Source organism: Rhinatrema bivittatum, chromosome 1, assembly GCF_901001135.1.
Source record: "Rhinatrema bivittatum chromosome 1, aRhiBiv1.1, whole genome shotgun sequence".
NCBI classification, from domain to species: Eukaryota; Metazoa; Chordata; class Amphibia; order Gymnophiona; family Rhinatrematidae; genus Rhinatrema; species Rhinatrema bivittatum.
Window position 1 is genome coordinate 397,946,355 of NC_042615.1, and position 21,319 is coordinate 397,967,673.

At 49.8% G+C, this 21,319-nt stretch overlaps 1 protein-coding gene across 1 annotated transcript in view; it reads right to left on the reverse strand.

Annotated features, from left to right (window-relative positions):
* PPP2CB (protein phosphatase 2 catalytic subunit beta) overlaps window positions 1–3,656 on the reverse strand; it is a 428,792-nt gene extending 425,136 nt beyond the window's left edge. Inside the window, exon 1 of the mRNA XM_029601853.1 lies at window positions 2,977–3,656. Coding sequence (XP_029457713.1) covers window positions 2,977–3,078 — 102 coding nt within the window. The 5' untranslated portion in view covers window positions 3,079–3,656. The remainder of the gene's footprint in view (window positions 1–2,976) is intronic.
* Window positions 3,657–21,319: the final 17,663 nt, after the last annotated feature.

The window sequence follows — 21,319 nt, forward strand, 5'->3', positions numbered from 1 at the left end:
TGGCCTACTACATTTCCAGGTTCATAGTGATTTTATTCAGTTCGTCTGACTCATCACCCCTGAAAACCATCTCCAGAACTGGTATCTCCCCAACATCCTCATTAGTAAACACTGAGGCAAAGAATTCATTTAGTCTTTCTGCAATGGCCTTATCTTCCCTAAGAGCCCCTTTAACCCCTCGGTCATCTAATGGTCCAACCGACTCCCTCATAGGTTTCTTGCATAGGATATATTTTAAAAAGTTTTTATTATGAGTTTTTGCCTCTTATGGCCAACTTCATTTCAAATTCTCTCTTCGCCTGTCTTATCAATGTTTTACACTTACCATGACAATACTTATGTTTTATCCTATTTTCTTCAGATGGATCCTTCTTCCAATTTTTGAAGGATGTTTTTTTGGCTAAAATAGCCTCTTTCACCTCACCTTTTAACCATGACGGTAATCGTTTTGGCTTCCTTCCACCTTTCTTAATGCATGGAATACATATGGACTGCGCCTCTAGGATTGTATTTTTAAACAATGTCCAAGCCTGTTGAACACTTTTAACCTTTGCAGCTGCACCTTTCATTTTTTTTCTAACTATTTTCCTCATTTTATCAAAGTTTCCCTTTTGAAAATTTAGTGTTAGGGCTGCAGATTTATTTACTGTCCCCCTTCCAGTTATTAGTTTAAATTTGATGTTATGATCACTGTTGCCAAGTGGCCCCACCACCATTACCTCTCTCAGCAAATCCTGCGTTCCACTAAGAATTAAATCTAAAATAGCTCCCTCTCTTGTTGCTTCCTGAACCAATTGCTCCATGAAGCAATCATTTATTTCATCCAGGAACTTTGTGTCTCTAGCAAGTCCTGATGTTACATTTACCCAGTCAATATTAGAGTAATTGAAATTTCCCATTATTATTGCACTGCCAAATTGGCTTGCTTCCCTGATTTCTCTTAGCATTTCATCATCTGTCTGACCATTTTGTCCAGGTGGACGGTAGTATACTCCTATCACTATACTCTTACCCAACACACATGGGATTTCTAACCATACAGATTCTACCGAGCATTTAGTCTCTTGTATGATCTTTATCCTGTTGGACTCTATATCTTCCCAGACATAAAGTGCCACACCCCCACCAAGTTGATCCTGCGTATCATTGCGATATAGCACTGTCTCATTGGTTATCCTCCTTCCACCAAGTCTCTGTGATGCCAATTATGTCAATCTCATCATTTACTGCTATACACTCTAACTCTCCCATCTTACTTCTTAGACTTCTGGCATTGGCATACAGACACTTCAAAGTGTGTTTTTTGTTTGTTTTAACAACCTGCTTTTCAGTTGTTTGGAATAATTGGGAAATCATTAGCTTTGGTGATTTTTTACATATAGGCATATGGACTATGTTTGCTTTTAATGGAACCTCTCTGTTGGGATGCCCTAACTCTCCTGTTTCATTAGTATCCTTCTGCTTTTCTGTACACTTTCCCAGTGCCGGCCGAAATTAACTCCTGCCTTTGGGTAGGCGTTAATTTCTGAAAGTAAAATGTGTGGTTTGGCTGCACATTTTACTTTCTGTATCTCCCGGGAACAACTAATAGGCCCATCAACATGCATTTGCATGTTGCGGGCGCTAAAGAAAGCATGCAAATTAGGGCCCGCCGATACAGTAAGGACGCGTAAGAAAAAATGCGGCAGTGCCGGGCGCCCGCACATTTTGGTTCACAAGCCGCTCGATTCAGTATTCAAATTAGACGCAAATCCAAGCGGCAACAAACGAGCATCCAAAGCAGAGCGGTATACAGCGCCTATACAGTATTCAGGGTGCACTGGTACCTATCATTTCAAATGACACTGAATCGCGGGTCCGCCTTGCGCGCTCAAAACGTGCGTCCAAAGCGGGTTAAAAAACGGGCAACCTCGGCCACACTTTACTATCAGCCCGATCCAGTAAAGTCCGTGGGAGAGCGGACTAACGCCCGCTCTCCCGGCGCGCGCACCGGCCCCTCGCCGGTGCGAGCGATCCAGTATTTAAATTAGGCGACGCGGTGCAAACGAGGAAAAGGAGGCGCTAGGGACACTAGCGTGTCCCTAGCGCCTCCTTTTGGCCTGGAGCGGCGGCTGTCAGCGGGTTTGACAGCCGACGCTCAATTTTGCCGGAGTCGGTTCTCGAGCCCGCTGACAGCCACGGGCTCGGAAACCGGACGCCGGCAAAATTGAGCGTCCAGTTTTCGGCCCGACAGCCGCGGGCCGAATTCAAAATTTTTTTATTTTTTTTTTTTACTTTTTTTTACTTTTGGGGACCTCCGACTTAATATTGCTATGATATTAAGTCGGAGGGTGCACAGAAAAGCAGTTTTTACTGCTTTTCTGTGCACTTCCCTGGCGCCGGAAGAAATTAGCGCCGACCTTTGGGCGGCGCTAATTTCTTAGAGTAAAATCTGCGGCTTGGCTGCACATTTTACTTACTGGATCGCTCGGGAATACCTAATAGGGCCATCAACATGCATTTGCATGTTGAGGGCGCTATTAGGTGCCGCGGGTGGGCCGCGTGTTTTCCTCCCCTTACTGAATAAGGGGTAAGGGAAAACACGCGTCCAGGGCAGGGTGACAGTGCGCTCCGACGGAGCACACTTTACTGGATCGACCTGTATATCGGCCAGATAGTACACAGCTCCACACAGTACCTATCTATAACGCATAGTTCTCGCTGCACAGGCCAGGCATTCTCGGCTTCCCGCCCCCATAATGCTCATGTTCAGCAAGCCCACAAAGCTAAAACCGAAGACCGGCTAAGAGGAATTAAATAAAATCAATATATATCATGCCTCCAGGCCAAGGTCTCGCTGCGATCAACGAAGCGTAGTTGAGCGTTAGTTTAAAAAATGGGGAGGGGAGCCGAAAACCACATAATCCGCGTTTTGTTCTGCTTCCGTGTACCAACTGATTTGCTCGAACTGCAGCACTACCGCCCTCCCCTGCTTACCTTCTCGCACAGCGTCCGTACTTGATTCTCATTGAGCTGTTTACACTCATTCAACTGTTCGATCCACTGATCCAGTTCTTTGGTGAATGCTTTGTCATCCATGGCGGCGGCAATGGGTTGCGCCGGTCAGGTTGCTTGCCCGCCCTCTTCTTCTTCTTCAGGCGAGGCCTCGGGCTAAGGGGTAAAGGCCCTCCGGCCTTTTTTTCTTCACAGTCCCCGGACTGCTGCACGCGGATGGTAACGGCCTCCCCCAAAGCCAGCCTCCAACCCTCGCGCGCCAAACACTCCGCTGCTGCCCGGCTCGTCTCAGCGACCGGGGTGGAGCTGCTGCCCGGCTCGTCTCAGCGACCGGGGTGGAGCTGCTGCCCGGCTCGTCTCAGCGACCGGGGTGGAGCTGCTGCCCGGCTCGTCTCAGCGACCGGGGTGGAGCTGCTGCCCGGCTCGTCTCAGCGACCGGGGTGGAGCTGCTGCCCGGCTCGTCTCAGCTGCTGAGGTGGTTGTTCAGCACCCACTGCCTACAACTGAATAGATATATGGCCGTATAGACAGATAGAAAAAATAACCCATGTACTTAATAGTTATACATAGAGGCGAGGGGGCCCGAAAAAAAGGGGATAGTAAGGGCTGGCTTGTTGCGTTGCTCCCGCCCCCAGAGACTAGCATACATAATGGCGGCCCGGGAGCTGCGCACTTTCCCCTCCTCCCGACGTCAGCGCTAAGGTATTTCCGTGAGGCGGACGGCGCGAGTCGGCAGAATACAAAAACGCATTTTGGTTGCCCACCCTAAAACTTTTTTTTTTTCGGTAAAATTGCTTTCATTGTATGCTAAAACGATCCGGTACCAGAACATTCTGAAGTTTGGCTATGCTGAAGAATATTTTGCAACCAAATCTGTCTACTGGTGGTGTACAATACAAAGTGAAGTTGCTTACCTGTAACAAATGTTCTTCCGTGCACAGCAACGCAAACAGCCACCCACTTCATTAGACAGCCCCGAGTGCAGGCAGGATTCTCCATATATGCGCAGAAAATTATAGTCTCATTTTTTTAGTATGCATGGGTCTTCCCGCTCATCAGTCACCGCATTCGATCGCTTCAGTTTTCTTCCCTTAGCAGTATTCACTGGCTTTCCAGCAACGAGGAAGAGATTTTGTGGCTGTTTGCATTGCTGTTCACAAAACACACCTGTTAACAGGTAAGCAACTTTGCTTTCCTGGACATACCCAGATCAATCCAGACCAGGGGGTTACATCCTCCTACCAGCAGATGGAGGCAGAGAACAAACTTCGAGGCCTTGCTACGGTATATAACTCTAGTGCCATCTGCAGTTCCTCAGTATTTTTTTGTTTCCAGCAGATGGTGCATCTTGTAGCTCTGGACTGAGTATTGGCAGGGCTCCCAGAGGCGCGAGGTTCTGATTGCTGGCCATCCCTTGGGTGGAGTCCCTCCGGCTGTAGAGCCTTTGGATTCTGGGGAGTTGGATAGCCAGGGAACTGGTTCCCTTTGCTCCCTGAAGCCCTCTTCCAGTGCCTCCTAAAGGAAAGTACCCCTGTGGGGATTTTTTTGTTATTATTTCCTGAGTTTAAAAAAAAACAAAACTTTTTTTTTTGCCTTCAGTTTTTTTTCTCTGCAAGGGGCTTTTCTATGAGGCTTGCCTTTCAGGCAGTGCTCTGCTGGGGAAGGAGGAGCTTCCTAATTCCCAGAGCCTCCTCAGGTGGGGAAGTAGCTCCTGGGAACATTTTGGCCTCAGAGCAGGCATTCTGAGGGACTGGGCAGTTTAATCGGCTTGGCTGGGAGCCATTTTGTTTGTTTTTATGCTAGACTCAGCCCGTCAGATTTCTTCCTTCTGGTAACCCAGTAGAGCTGGGAGAAGGATTGCCGTGTCTGAAAATGCCCAGGTGAAAGTTTGTAGGGCTTATGGCCTGGTTTTAGAGTTGGATGCTCACTCTCTCTGTGCCTCATGCACTGCTGCGGGGAGAGCAGAATCAACTGCTATTCCCCTGAGGTCGAAGGTTACCCAGAGGAAGAAGGCTAAGGAAGTGTGTTCCCCCCCCCCCCCCCCCCCTTTCCCTGGCAGTAGTGGAACCGGGCCAGGGAGACCCGAAGGACATAGCTTCGGATTCCAGTAGCGAGGATATGGGACCCAGAGTTTTTTTCCCCGGAGTTTGTGCTACTAATGCATGAGGACCGCGCTGGTGGCTCTGCAAAGCGTCTAAAGACTCAGGTCCTGCCTTCTCCGGGCCCTCGGGCAGCCATGCCCCAGGGTGACTCTGACCCTGATCCGGACCCAGAGGCCAGCAGGGATGACCCGCTGTTGCTGGACGCCCCTGGGGGGGAGGGGGGATGATGCCCCTCGGGTGGTTCAGCTATTTAAGCAGGAGGAATTGCATCCCCTTATTCCCCAGGTGCTGGAGGAATTAGGGCTCAAACTGTCACAGGAGGATTCAGACAGCGAAGGGGTCAACCTGGTCCTGGATGGGCTGCAAGGACCCCCCTCTGCTTTCCCAATTCCGAAGAAAAAAACAGAAGCTCGATAGCAGCGAATGGGATGCCCCGGTTGCCGGCCTCAAGGTTGGATGGGCCATGGCCAAGCTGTATCCACTGTCAGAGGAGAATTTGCAGTCCTTTCGGACCCCCAAGGTAAATGCGGCGGTCTCTGCCCTTATTGAGCAATCTACCATTCCTGTGGCAGGTTCGGTGGCCCTGAAGGATGCCCAGGATCGAAAATTGGAAGTCCACCTGAAGCGCCTTTTTGAAGTCTCGGCTTTGAGCCTCAGAGCAGCTGTATGTGCCAGTATGATGCAGCATGCCTGTCTGTGTTGGAGCCAGCAACCTCAGGATCTGTCCGCCTCGGGGACCATGTCCCGGGCGCAGGTGGCGCGCCTGGAGGCAGGGAGTGGCTTACATGGCGGATGCCCTGTATGACCTCGTAAGGACTTCAGTGCGTTCCATGGCCTTTTCAGTAGCGGCCCGACGCTTGCTGTGGCTCCTGAATTGGTCGGCTGACTCTTCTTCTAAAGCACATTTATGTAACCTTCCCTTCAGGGGGAAGCTCCTGTTTGGTGAGGACTTGGACCAGCTGGTAAAGTCACTGGGAGAATCTAGAGGGAATAGGCTCCTGGAGGATAGAAAGCCTTTTCGGAAAACCTTTGCCCCAAGGTCCCGGGTCAGAGATTCCAGAAGATCTAAGTCAGGAAGAAGGGGTTCCTCTGGATTCAGGCCTTCTCGGGATGTCAGCAGTCTTTTCGGGGACCCAACCAGGCTGCGAGAGGAGGTCCCAGCCAGGGAACTTCAGCCTGCAAAATCTCCCAATGACATCAGGAGCACCCACTCCCCGGAGATGGCGGTAAGGGGAAGGCTGTCCCAATTCTACGAGAAATGGGCAAGAAGTACGACCAACCAGTGGGTACTGCAGGTGATCCGCGTAGGTTACGTCTTAGAATTTTCTCACCCACTCAGAGACGCCTTCCTGGTGTTGAGCTGTTCCTCCACAAGCGAGCCACGTGGAAACCACGCTACACCGTCTGGTAAACCTGCAGGCCATCGTTACAGTTCCTGAGGCAGAACAAGGGGCAGGACGGTACTCCGTGTACTTTGTGTTGCCAGAAATAGAGGGGACATTTCAGTCCATGCTGGACCTCCAACAGGTGAACCACAGTCTGAAAGTCCCACTTTTTCGAATAGAGACCTATGCACGGTGACTAGGGCAGTACATAAGAGAGAGTTCCTCGCCTCCTTGGACCTCACAGAGGCCTACCTCCATATCCCAATCCAGAACGATCATCAGTGGTTCCTGCAGTTCTCGATCCTGGCACAACATTTCCAGTTTCATGCGCTCCCCTTAGAGCTGGCATCGGCACCCCGCACCTTCACCAAGGTTATGGTGGTAGTTGCGGCAGCCCTTCGGTGGGAAGGAGTATCGGTGCACCCGTACCTCGACGACTGGCTCCTCCGGGCAAAGTAGGAGAAGGACTGTCAGCGGACTATTCGTTATGTTACCCACTTGCTGCAGTCGTTAGGGTGGGTGATCAACCTTGCGAAGAGTCACCTGGGCCGAGTGTTTCCGACAGAAGAACGGATGCGCAAATTGCAACAGCAGGTGATTTACTATAGGACAACACAGATTCCTACGGCCTGGGATTATCTTCAGATACTGAGATCTATGACCTCAAAAATAGATTTCGTTCCATGGACATTCGCTCATTCGAGGCCATTGCAGCAAGCTCTCTTGTCCCTATGCAGCCCAGTGTCAGAGCAGTATCAGGTTCAGAGGCCCCTCACCTCGCAGTCCAGATCCAGCCTGGCATGGTGGCTTGTGGATTCCAATCTCCAGAGAGGAATGCCCTTCGAAACCCCAGACTGGGTAGTAGTGTCCACAGACGCCAGCCTCCGAGGTTGGGGGAGGGGGGGGAGGTGATGTGCCTGGGCAGAGCGGCACAGGGCATGTGGCTGGAATTAGAACAAGCTTGGTCCATCAACCGCCTAGAATCCAGGGCTGTACACAGGGCTTTGGAAGCATTTCTGGATCTGGTGCAGGGTCGGATGATTCAAGACTTTTCAGACAACGCCACCACGGTGGCATACCTTAACCGCCAGGGTGGTACAAAGAGCCCTGCCATAGCCCAAGAAGCTCATCTCCTCTTTGCCTGGGCCCAGCGCCATCTAGAGGGCATTTCTGCCTCACACATGTAAGGCATGGACAACATCCAGGCGGACTTCCTCAGCAGACAACAGCTGGATCCAGGGGAATGGGAGCTGTCCAGAGAAGCGTGGAACCTCATTTGTGCCAGATGAGGGGGGGTGGGGGGCTCCCCAGTTGGACCTCTTGGCGACCAGCCTCAACGCGAAGATGACACGGTTTTTTCAGTTGACTGAAAGAGATGGGGTTGGTAGGTCTCGACGCCCTGGTATCTAAATGGCCAACAGGGATTCTGTTTTATGTCTTTCCTCCTTGACCTCTCATCGGGCGAATCCTAGGACGAGTGGATCAACACAGAGGTCCGGTAGTGCTGGTGGCTCCGGAATGGCCACGTCGCCCTTGGTTTGCAGATCTGGTACGACTAACCACAGTTGAATCATTAAGGCTGGCGCAGTTACAGAGCCTGTTGCGCCAGGGCCCTATCTTCTCGGATTGGGAGGATCGCTTCTCTCTCACGGCTTGGCTTTTGAGAGGCGACGTCTGGGGCTGAAGGGGTATTCAGAGCCGGTGATTGCCATGCTGCTACAGGCCAGGCGCCCGTTCATTTCCAGGGTGTACGTGCAAGTGTGGTTAGTGTTTGAGTCCTGGTGTGCACAAGTTCCCACAGTGAAGATGGCTGCTTTAAACATAACGAGGCAAAGAGCTTTTTCTGTCGCTGGCCCTATTTTGTGGAATGCTCTGCCAGATTCCTTAAGACTAATATTTAGTCGAAAGGAATTTAAGAAGGCGTTAAAAACACATTTATTCTTGGAAGCATTCGGGAACATAGAATCTATTAATTAACAGAATGGAACTCAGCATCTCAACATTCAAGAAAAGACTCAAGACGTGGCTGTTCACGCAGGCCTTTCCTAACTCAAACATTACTTAACTCCCTTAAATCATCAATCATTAATAGCCACCTCTTATAATGTTTTTGTATATATATATATATATATCTGATCTTCATTTTCCTTCTTACCCCAAGTTATTGATTCCTTGTTACATGTAACTGCTTTTCTGCACCATTGTTCAAATTGTAAAGTTTATTTGAGTTTCACCCCTGTTTCTTGTGAACCAGCATGATGGGACTACCGTCTTGAATGTTGGTATATAAAAAAACTTAAATAAATAAATAAATAACAGTTAAACGGCCGTAAAGCCTCTTTGCTATAATTCACTACTAAGGACTAGAAGATGTCCTTAATTACTTGTTAATTTGACTTTTTTCCTTCTTTTAATTTTGTAATGTAATAGCTAATTACCTGTAACTTTAAGCCACCTAAATTTTATGTTATTGATCATGTTTTAAATTGTATTTTTATTCAAACTTTTGTTTTTATTTTATCATTTTTATTTTATTTACTCAAAAAGTATATTTTAAGTTAGTTTTGATTTACAAATATGTTGCTGTAAACCACTTTGGTCAATTTATATTGGTAAAACGGTATATAAATATGTTAAATAAAACAGGAGATTTGGCCAGAGTCGGTATCCGTCCCTTATATTCTGGCATTTCTATAGTAGGGGCTCTCCTGGGGCATAGCGTTTAATTCCCTACGAGTTCAGGTTTCTGCTCTAGGATGTTTTAGGGGACGAATAGATGGCAGATCCCTGGCCTGCCACCCCAATCTGGTTCGCTTCCTGAAAGGAGTCAGGCATTTGAAGCCGCCTGTTCGGAAACTGTGCCCAGAGTGGAACTTGAACCTTTGTCCTACGGGCGTTGTGTATACCATCCTTTGAGCCAGTGGGTCAGGCCTTGATCTGACCCTGAAGATGGTCTTCCTAGTGGCTATTTGCTCAGCACTTTGCCCTTCGGAATTACAGGCTCTGTCCTGCTGGGATCTGTTTTTGCGGATTTCAGCAGACAGAGTGTCCTTACGCACAGTGCCATAGTTTCTGTCCAAGGTGGTGTCCGCCTTTCATATGTATTAGGCAGTAGAGCTCCCTGGCTTTCCCGACAGGGCCCGCGATTCGGCAATAGATAAGAGACCTGCATTTGTTGGATGTGGGTAGGTTTTTATTGCTCTATTTGAAGATTGCCAGTTTCTTCTGGAAATCTGATCATTTTTTGTGCTGTTTGGTGGTCCTAGGCGTGGAGACAAAGCATCCAAGGCCACTTTGTCTAGGTGGCTGAAGGAGACACTTGCTCCAGCATATATTTGCAACAGATGCGCCGTACCGGTTGGTTTGACAGCACATTCGATGCGGGCACAAGCAGCCTCTTGCGCAGAGTGCCAGCTGGTTTCGCCACAGGAGATATGTAGGGCCGCAGTTTGGTCCTCTGCATGCCTTTTCCAAGCATTACCGCTTGGATGTTAAGGCGCCAGCGGACCCCAGTTTTGGGGAACAAGTGCTTCAAATGGGTCTTTCGGGATCCCTCCCAGTGTAGTGTTGCTTTGGTACATCCCACTGATCTGGGTATGTCCAGGAAAGGAAAATTTTGGTTCTTACCTGCTAATTTTCGTTCCTGTAATACCACAGATCAGTCCAGAGGCCCGCCCAGACATGGCTGCCGAAAGATTGGCTGTCCTTTAGGGGAGTTACTGTGTTGAAGAATTCTGAAGGAAGTGCTCCTTTTACCAATATTAACGGAGTCTGGGTAAGGTTTCCAACCTTAGGGGAAATCCAACCCTCCTGTTTTTTTCCTTTTTTCTGGATGTTCACCTTTCAGGGTGAATAGATGTTTAAAAGCTATTTTCAATGGTTTGATGCTTGGGCATCGACCAATACTGAGGAGCTGCAGATGGCACTAGAGTTATATAGCCGGGCCTCGAAGTTTTGTTCTCTGTCTCCATCTGCTGGTAGGAGGATATAACCCGCTGGTCTGGACTAATTTGTGGTATTACTGGAACTAAAATCAGCAGGTAAGAACCAATTTTCCTTTCTCCTTGGACAAGCATGCAATACAGCCACACAAGGGGGACTCCATAGTTTGGTTTGCTTTTCTCTTTTTTTTTTTTTTTATTTAGGATTGTCTATAATGCATTTCCGAAGGAAAGATTTGCAAGTATGCATTATTCTAGGCAGTAATGCTTCATTAAAATGGCTTTTGAAATCCAAGTTGCAGCTTTCAAAATACCTGATATTGGTAAATTATTTTGATGTGCCACTGAAGTAGCCATCTATCAAATGTTATGAAGTCTGATGGATCCAGGCAGAGTTAGACCTTTAACTTCAAAGCAATTATGAATGCACTGAGTTAACTACCTTGACATGTTTTGCTTAGTAACATTTTGTTCCTTTCTTTACTCTGTGACAGCTAGTTTGATCTTCGAAAAACTTTTGTTCAGATGGTGCTCTTCTAAAGTCTAACATATAAGTCTGTTCTGTCTGAATGTTGTGAGGTTTAGGAAAGAAAGTTGGTAATTTGATGGTTTGGTTAAGGTAAAAATCCATTACTGTTTTCAGCACGAATTTAGGATGTGTCCGAAGAAAATGACATCAGGCCGGTCTCGGACCTGCCTGGCCATTGTAATATGGTGCCAGGCTCGCTTATGCAATGCTGGCAGGTCAGGTTGGGGGGGGGGGGGGGGGCAGGCATTTGTGGCCTGTGGGCCGTTTCCTAGCCTGTAGCCAGATGGACTCAGGACCGATAGGTATAGTGTATTCCTGATAGCAGATGGGAGACGGAGTTAGATTTCAAAGCTGACGTCAGCCTTCATATACCCGTGCAGGAAGTGCAGCTCTTCAGTATTTCTCCATCTCCTAAGCAGATAGGGACACTTCTACACACTAGAATAGTATTAGCAATTTTAAAACAAAGAAGAGAGAATTTACCTGAAGAACACGAGCCCTGCTCTCCTGCGATGATACCTAAGGGTCCCTCCCCCAGTCGTGATTTCCGAGATCCCTCAGAGGCAAGCCTCTATCCGGTATCCAGGCTCCCGGCGTGGACTTAGTCCCCAGGGTGGCTGAGAGGCAGCGGGTGCAGAATCGAGCGCAGCTATGAAGGTGATTCCCTGGCATGAGACCGGGAAATGCCGAGACCAGGTAAGGTAGAAACCTCTCTTAAGTCTCCGAGGCTCAAACAGCCGCACAGATCGCCCCTTCCAGCGTCTCTTAAATCGGGTTGAGCAGCTCTGTCTGAGCTAGACTCCGGTGCGAAGGTCCACACTTGTGGAGACCATCTCGGGGGGGGGGGGGAGTGTCACCATCTTGCCCGCGTGGTCAGCTGCGCCATTTCCCCCCCCCCCCCCCCTTGACCGCTGTCTTGTCCGCACGAGTGAGCCGGGTGCACAAATATTTCTGTGCGCACAATGGTGCGCACATCTTACATGCACCTGGAACGCACAGCTAAGCCTCCTGGCGTGCAAACCTACGCGCACAGAAGAGTTTTGAAGCTCTCCACGCGCACGTGCTTGTCCCTTGGCACCACAGGCCAAGGGACAAGCCCTCTGCCCAACGCCGACCACCCCTTTCCTAGCGTGAAGCAGATGGACTCAGGACCAATGGGTATAGTGTACTCCTGATAGCAGTTGGAGTCGGATCAGATTTCAATTTGACGTCAGCCCTAGTACATATACCCCTGCAGGAAATGCAGCTCTTCAGTATTTTCCGTCTCCATAGTAGTTCGGGACTCTGTGCACGCTCACACAGCGTTAGAGTAATTTTACAAAAGAAAACCAAATTAAGAAATCTTACCTCTCCAGACGAGCCCCGCTCTCCTGCAGTGACACCCATTGGGTCCCTCCCCCAGTTGAGATTTCCCGAGGTGATTTCCGCGATCCCTCGGAGGTAAGCCTCGGACTGGTGGCCGACCCTCGGCAGGGACCTAGCCCCCGACATCAGGTGAGGCTGAGAGGCAGCGGCTGCAACTTTGAGCGCGGCAGTGAAGGTATTTTCAGTCTCCCCCCCCCCCCCCCCCCCCCCCCCCCCCCCCCGCAGCCGAAGACTGCCCGGAACGAGACCGGGAAGCGCAGAGACAAGATAAGGTAAAAATCTATTTAAAAGTCTCCGGTCTCCCAAGTTCGGAGTCGCACATGTCGCCAGCAGGGACCAGTGCCACCGGGTTGATCTGCCCTTGAAGGGCTGGACCCCGGTCAGATCCGAGGGTCCTCCCACATGGAGACCCTCCAAGTTAGTCGCCATATTGTCCACGTGTTCGCCACCCTGTCCGCCGTTCCGAGCCTTGCACACAACGACACGTGCCCAAGTACTGTGCGCACAAGCGACACGCATAGCCACGCACTTACTGTGCCGGGCTCATAATTTCGATCTGCGCGCACAACTTTGCACCAGAGCGCACAACTGTATTTTACACGCACAAGCCATGGCACCACCGGAAAAGAAACTCAAGGCTCAGGGCCTTTGCCCAGCATGCCACATTAGAGCTGCACAGCATGAGGAGGCCACGGCCCTGTGTATACAGTGCATAGAGGCCCTAGGGGATCCAACTCATGGCCCTCCCCAGCCAGTACCGGGCATTGCACAGTGGGGAAACCCTCTCAAACGGGGCTCCCCAGGGAAATGGCGCCCCTTAGTCTAGACCCAGCATCTATCTCCTGGGTGGAATTCTTCAAAGGTCTGCATACCTTTGTCCACATGCAACCCGGGCCTCCTATAATACGGCCACAGGTTCCACCAGAGGACCTCAACATCCCGGGACCCTCTATGCCCAGGGAAGTGATCCCACCGTTCAGAAGCCCCACCTTCGGGGACACTGACAACTCAGATGAGGATTCAGAACCCCTGGAGGAAGGGGAATTCCCTCCGGGGGACAGAGCTCCACTGAACCATGAGACGCTTCTTCACCAAGGACAAGCTTCCAGACCTGGTCACACACACAGCTTAAAATAGCTTGCTATTCCGGGCACAAGTGCCTCGGGGGAACCCAAGATGAACCCCCTACTTGAGGGACTCCATCAGACCTCCCGCCATTTCCCACTATTACAAGCCGTCCAGCAACTAATTGACCTGGAATGGGATGCCCCGGAAACTACGTTCAAAGGGGGGCGGGCTCTGGCAGCCATGTACCCTCTGGACCCAGCCACCAAAGATCTCCTGGCATGTCCGAGAGTGGATGCCATGGTCTGCGCGGTCTCGAAGCGCACTACTATCCCGATGGAGGGAGGAGCAGCACTCAAGGATGCTCAAGACAGACATCAGGAATCTATCCTCAAACAGTCCTTTGACGTCTCTGCTATGTCTTTACAGATCGCGGCATGCTGTGCCGTGGTGACATGCGCCTGCTTATCACAGACCAGGAACAACACTCCTGGGGAGGCCCTGGAACCAGCAGTATCATTCCTCGCGGTCGCCGCTTCTGATCTGGTGCGCTCCGCAACTAGAAAAGTGTCATCCGCCGTGGCAGCCAGAAGACAACTCTGGCTCCGAAACTGGTCGGCCGACGCATCCTCCAAAACGAGACTCACAAGGATGCCTTTCAAGGGAACACTCCTGTTCGGAAGCGAACTAGAGAAGCTAGCCAACAAATGGGGCGAGTCCCCACTGCCGCGGCTACCAGAGGACTGGAATAAGAGAAACCAGCTATCCTTCCCCCGAACCTCCAGGGGCAGAGGATCACAGCGCTTCAACCCATATAGAAGCACATATCAAGCGGCCCGCCCCGCAGGCCGAAGCCAATCCTTTCAGAACAAGCACAACAAAAGGGGAGCCATCTCGGGCCCAGGCCCCAGCCGCACCCCACAGTGAAATTCAGCCAACCCGTCCAAAGGAAGAAGCCATAGGGGGCAGACTTGCCCTATTCTACCAAAGATGGGTCGAGATAACTTCGGACCAGTGGGTCCTGTCCATCATTCAACAGGGATATTACCTGGATTTCCATTACCTCCCTTCAGACAAGTTTGTGGAATCCCCCTGCCACGACCCTTCCAAGAGGATGGCAGTGGAAGCTACACTGACCAGATTGCTAGCCTTAGAGGCTATATCACCGGTGCCTCCACAACAAATAAATACTGGGTATTATTCCATCTATTTTATTGTCCCCAAGAAAGAAGGATTGTTCAGACCCATCCTGGACCTCCAAGGCGATCAACCATCACCTGAAGATTCCTCGCTTCCGCATGGAAACCCGATGCTCGTTAATAAGGGCGATACAACCAGGAGAGTTCCTTACATCCCTGGATCTGTCAGAAGCCTACCTACACATTCCGATCCATCAAGAGCATCAGCGTTTTCTACGCCTCTTGATCCTGGAACGTCACTACCAGTTCCGGGCACTACCTTTCGGATTAGCCACTGCACCCCGGACGTTTACGAAGATCATAGTGGTGGTGGCAGCAACACTGAGGAAGGAAGGAATCCGCGTGCACCCTTATCTAGATGATTGGCTGATCAGGGCAAAATCTCCAGAGGAAAGCCACCAGGCAACCAACAGAGTCAAGACTCTACTGGAGAGCCTCGGGTAGATGGTCAACACAAGCAAGAGCTGCCTGCAGCCCTCCCATTGTTTAGAATACTTGGGAGTCTGGTTCGACACCAAACAAGACAAGGTCATCCTGACACCGAAAAGGAGATCAAAACTGATGACCCAGTTGCGAACCCTGTTGAACGAACTTCGCCCCACAGCATGGGATTACCTACAAGTCCTCGATCTCATGGCATCCACACTGGAAGTAGTGCCATGGGCACGAGCTCACATGAGACCCCTACAACTCTCACTACTATCACGATGGAATCCTCTGTCCAGAACTACACCGTATGTCTTCAGCTCCCAGATGGAGTTCGGGCCCAACTATGATGGTGGCTACAAGAAGGCCATCTGAACCAGGGAACAAGACTATCCTCACCAACCTGGATCCTGCTCGCCACAGATGCCAGCCTACAAGGATGGGGAGCACACTGCCAGGAGCTAACCGCACAAGGGCAATGAAACAAAGATGAGTCGGGATGGAACATCAATCGCCTAGAAGCCCGGGCAGTCAGGCTAGCCTGCCTACTGTTCGGTCACAGACTCCAAGACAAAGCGGTCAGAGTAATGTCTGACAATGCCACAACAGTGGCCTACATTAACCGTCAGAGAGGAACCAGAAGCCAGCAGGTGTCTCTGGAAATAGACCTCCTAATGTCATGGGCGGAAGTGAATCTTCAAGAGATCTTGACCGTCCACATCGCCGGGAAAGACAACGTCGCTGCGGATTACCTCAGCAGAGAAAGTCTAGATCCAGGAGAATGGAGGCTATCAACCACAGCATTCCAATTGATAGTAAACAGTTGGGGAACACCAACCCAATCACACTCAATAACAAAAATCAAATAATATTGGCAGAGAAAGTACGGAATCTAGGAGTAATAATCGACACTGAACTAAGCTTAAAACAACATATATCCATAAAAGTAAAGGAAGGATATGCCAAACTCATGGTCCTCAGAAAACTTAAACCACTTCTAACAACCGCCAACTTTCGATCAGTACTGCAAGCACTGATTATTGCAACACCCTTCTACTAGGTTTACCATACACCTCCATAAGACCACTACAAATATTGCAGAACACGGCTGCAAGAGTATTAACTGGAAAAAGGAAAAGAGACCACATTACGGAAACACTGGCAGAGTTGCACTGGCTACCCATTGAACAAAGAATACAGTACAAAACACTATGCACCATACACAAATTAATACACAACGAAAACGCAGACTGGCTTAACACAGCCCTCCGCTTACACATACCCAACAGAAATCTAAGATCAGCCAACAAAGCACTTCTAACCATTCCATCAGTCAAAACAGCAAGACTAACCCAGGTAAGAGAAAGGGCGTTATCCCTAGCGGGACCCATACTATGGAACTCCATGCCCTTGGAATTAAGACTACAAAGAGAAAACAAAACATTTAGAAAAAATATAAAAACTTGGCTATTTAAACAAGCCTTTCAGAAAGAGAAGGGAGAATAGAATCCAGGGAAATGCAAGGTTCAATTCAGGGAAGTTCAAGATACGAAACACCCACACAAACAGGAATCACTAAGGGTGTATGTTTTTAATTTAAATAATTGAATTCATCACTAAGGATAAGTTACATTTTATAGAATGAGTTCTAGACTCAAAACTGCTATAGAATCGACTGGACATGATAGTGCTCACACTCATTTAACAACTAACATTGATTAAAAAACTATGGGGTAGATTTTCAGACGAGCGCGAACAGCCTACTTTTGTTTGTGCTCCAGGCGCAAACAAAAGTACGCTGGATTTTAGTGGATACGCGCGGAGCCGCGCGTATCCACTAAAATCCTGGATCGGCGCGCGCAAGGCTATCGATTTTGTATAGCCTGCGCGCGCCGAGCCGCGCTACCTCCCCCCGTTCCCTCCAAGGCCGCTCCGAAATCGGAGCGGCCTTGGAGGGAACTTTCCTTTGCCCTCCCCTCACCTTCCCCTACCTAACCCACCCGCCCGGCCCTGTCTACATCCCCCCCTTACCTTTGTCGGGGGATTTACGCCTCCCGGAGGGAGACGTAAATCCCCGCGCGCCAGCGGGCCTGCTGCGCGCCGGGCCGCGACCTGGGGGCGGGTACGGAGGGCGCGGCCACGCCCCCGGGCCGTAGCCACGCCCCGTACCCGCCCCCAAAACGCTGCCGACACGCCCCCGGAACGCCGCGACGACCGGGCCCGCCCCCCGACACGCCCCCGACACGCCCCCCTCCGAGAACCCCGGGACTTACGCGAGTCCCGGGGCTCTGCGCGCGCCGGGAGGCCTATGTAAAATAGGCTTCCCGGCGCGCAGGGCCCTGCTCGCCTAAATCCGCCCGGTTTTGGGCGGATTTAGGCGAGCAGGGCTCTGAAAATCTACCCCTATGTTACCAAACCTAATAGCACCTGTGTAAACTGATAGATTTTAATAGCATTACTTTTGTGCCTTACTGTAAACCGTTGTGATGATACCCACCTTAACAACGGTATAGAAAAAGATTTAAATAAATAAACCATGGACCTCCTGGCAAACCGGTCCAATGCTCAAGTGTCCAGTTTCTTCAGCCGCAGGCGGGAACTCCAGTTCCAGGGAATCCATACCCTGGTACAGACCTGTCCACAGGAGACTCTTATACGCCTTCCCGCTGTGGCCCCTATTGGGCGCAATCATCCACAAGATAGAACACCACAAGGGACCAGTACTTCTAGTGGCCCCGGACTGGCCAAGAAGACTGTGGTACGCAGACATGCGAAGACTGCTGACAGGGAGCCCCCTTCCGCTACCTCCACACAGAGACCTACTCCAACAGGGACCGATCCTCCACGAGGATCCAGCTCTATTCTCTCTTATGGTCTGGCCATTGAGAGGACTCGCCTAAGGAAGAGCGGATACTCGGGGGCAGTAATTGACACCCTACTCCGAGCATGCAAGTTTTCCACATCCCTAACATGCATAAGGATTTGGAGGGTATTCGAAGCCTGGTGCGAGGACCGCAAAATCATACCATGCTCAGTCAAAATTCCTGCGATTTTGGAATTCCTGCAGAACGGCCTACAGAAGGGATTATCTTTCAACTCCATCAAGGTACAGGTGGCCGCATTGTCATGCTACGGAACCAAGAGCGAGAGTGGCAGCATAGCCTCTCACCCGGATGTCTCCCGCTTTCTGAAAGGAGTCAAGCAGTTCCGACCACACCTAAAGTGGCCGGTGCCTCTTTAGAACCTCAACCTGGTCCTAGATTTCCTAGCAGGAACCTCCTTCAGACCTCTCTGCGGCCTGTCTTTCTGACTATTAACATTGAAGACAGCCTTCCTGCTGGCAGTCTTTTCGGCCCGTCATATATCCGAGCTACAAGCACTGTCCTGCCGAGAGCCGTTCTTTAGACTCACCCCGGGAAATATCCAGTTACACACAGTTCCGTCGTTCCTCCCCAAAGTGGTGTCTCACTTCCATCTCGCTACCATCGCTGGATGAGCATAAGAATTCGGAAGAGGCTCGATGTCTACGCCATCTCAAAGTCGGTAGGCTCCTAGTCCGATACCTGGAAAGGTCGGAATCCGTACGAAAGATGGACCATCTATTCGTCCTTCACAGCGGGAAGAAGCAAGGGGAAGTGGCCTCGTGAGTAACCATAGCTCGCTGGATCAAAGAAGTCATCAAGGCGGCCTACGTAGAAGCAGGGAAGCCCCTACCACTAAAAGTCTAAGCCCATTCAACAAGTATCCTGGGCGGAAACCAAGATGCTGTCACCCGCCGAGATCTGTAGGGCGGCCACATGGTCCTTCATCCACACCTTCTCCAGGTTTTACCGCCTGGAAATTCAGGCTCGGGAGGACACAGTCTTTGCAAGGGCAGTACTAAGTGGGTCACGGGCAGCCTCCCACCCGGTTTGGGAGTAGCTTTTATACATCCCATTGGTCCTGAATCCATCTGCTACATCTGTTAGGAAATGGAGAAATTACTTACCTGATAATTTCATTTTCCTTAGTGTAGACAGATGGACTCCGCACCCCGCCCACGGCTGTCCCAGAATCCGGGAACCTCAGGTAATTAAACCCCGGGACCAAGACATGCACGGGTAAGCCATGTATTACCTCTAGTTCAAGACACCCATAGTTGCCGCTTGTTGGTGTTACTCGTTTGAGTGCACTGGCGATCTCCAGTTGGAAATCAGTTGAACCAGTCCTAGTTAATCAAGTTATTAAAGCACACATATATCCACAATAGCTTTTCGAGGAGAATTCTGAAGAGCTGCACTTCCTGCACGGGTATATGAAGGCTGACGTCAGCTTTGAAATCTGACTCCATCTGCTATCAGGAGTACACTATACCCATTGGTCCTGAGTCCATCTGTCTACACTAAGAAAAACGAAATTATCGGGTAAGTAATTTCTCCATTGGGCTGCATGCAGCCTCTAAATTAGGGATTTGGTGGTTTAAATTTAAACCACTTGCTGCTGAGGAAGCATGGGGGGAGACCCGACTGGGACCGGAGGAGGCTGTGGTGCTGCCGGAGGAACCTGGGTGCGTAGCAGGAGCGCGTAGGCGACTGCCTACCGCTGCCAAAGAGGAAGGGCCAGGTAACATTTAGTTACAACTGCATATGAAACTCGGTCATCTCTCTTGCAGTTTGACTACAATACTATCCTCTAAACCAGAAGTCTCAGTATGTATATTGAATAATACATACATAATATTCTAGCACAGTGTACCTGGTCCAGCACTGCTTACCTTGGGGCCATGCAATAAAGGCGAGTAGAAAGCGGGCACTGAACAGTCAGCACCCGCTCTAACGTGCGCATGGTGCCCCAAATTGAGGTGCCATGCAATATTTAAATTAGGGGTTTCGTTAGGATGCGCTAGGACCCTAGCACATCCTTGCTAACGCAAACCCAAACGTACACAGCCGTACCAAACGTACGCAGCCGTACGCCAGTCACGAAAACAGACGCCAGGTTTATCGGCAGTCACGAAAACCTGCTGCAGCTGCCTGACGCCTTTGTGATAGTTACAGGACCCTCATAAGCCCCCTCTACAAAGTGTCGCACAGGATGGTGACCACGCTGGAATGGAGATGCTGCCCAGGGTAAGTCCGTACTTTCCAGACACCCATGTGTGTGGGAATGTGCTGGGCATGCAGAGGGACCGGGGATGAGCCAGTCACCCAGCGATCTGCGAAGCAAGGGAAAACGCCTGGAAACATTCCCTGTGGGGCTGGGCCTGCTGATTAAGCTGGTCTTACTGCAATCCATTCGCAAAACCATGGGACTGCTGCACGGTCTGCCTTGTTTTAAACATAACCGAACGTGCTATAGTGCTGAATCCCTACAGGCTCTGAACGCATGCATCAAGCTTCAGGAGTTATAACAGAATGTCTTCTAGATCTGCTAAAGCACTGAATGGTTTGTTTTATTAATATTATGTTGCTTGAACACAGCTTGAAAATGAAACCTAAAGTAGGTGAGAAGAGGAAAGCAATTAAGACTGCATTTATGTGATTAGGTCGCTGAAACCCAACAACGAGTTTATCGGTGTCAGTTTTTGTGGCTGTCCGCTGGTAACGAAAACCAACGCTGTTAAACTCTCCTTCTGTTTTTGTGATGGGCCCGATCGTCAATTTTTTTTTTCTTTTCTTTCTTTTCTTTTTCTTTTTTTTTTTTTGATGCGCATATCTATTAACGCCTTCTCTAGGCGAAGACGCACATTTTTCTTTTTGTATCGGGAGTGAATGCCTAATAGCCTCATTCACATGTATTTGCATGTGAAGAGCGCTATTACATTCACTCCGCGTTAGACGCACGTTGAATAGACACTAATCCCCTTATTGCACTAGGGGATTGATTAGTGCCTATTCTACTCACGTCCAACTGCGCATTAAGAGTGCGCTCGGCTCAGCACACCATATTGCATCGGCCCCCTGGTTTCTGCTTTTAGCTAAATTGAAAAATCTAATTTAATCAAACTTTACTCTGCATTTTCCCAGTATAATTTGCTTTCTTTCTGTGGTTTAGAAGCTGTTCTTGTGGTGGGCAGGATTATTGTTTTCCAATAGACATTGCTGAATTCTCCTGTTTTGTTTGTGTGTGTGGCCAAAAAATCTTACAAAAAAGAAATTCTCCAATAGATAGTAATCTTATTTCTTCTGGTTCTTACTCTTTCTGGGGTGTTGTGGTACTATTTTCCTAGTTATTATTTTTTAAATCCCTGTGTGTTTTTAAATGAGGGACACGGGACTCTACCCAGGTGACTATCTGGGTGGTGTATAATCAGTTGCTCAGCAAGTGGTAATCA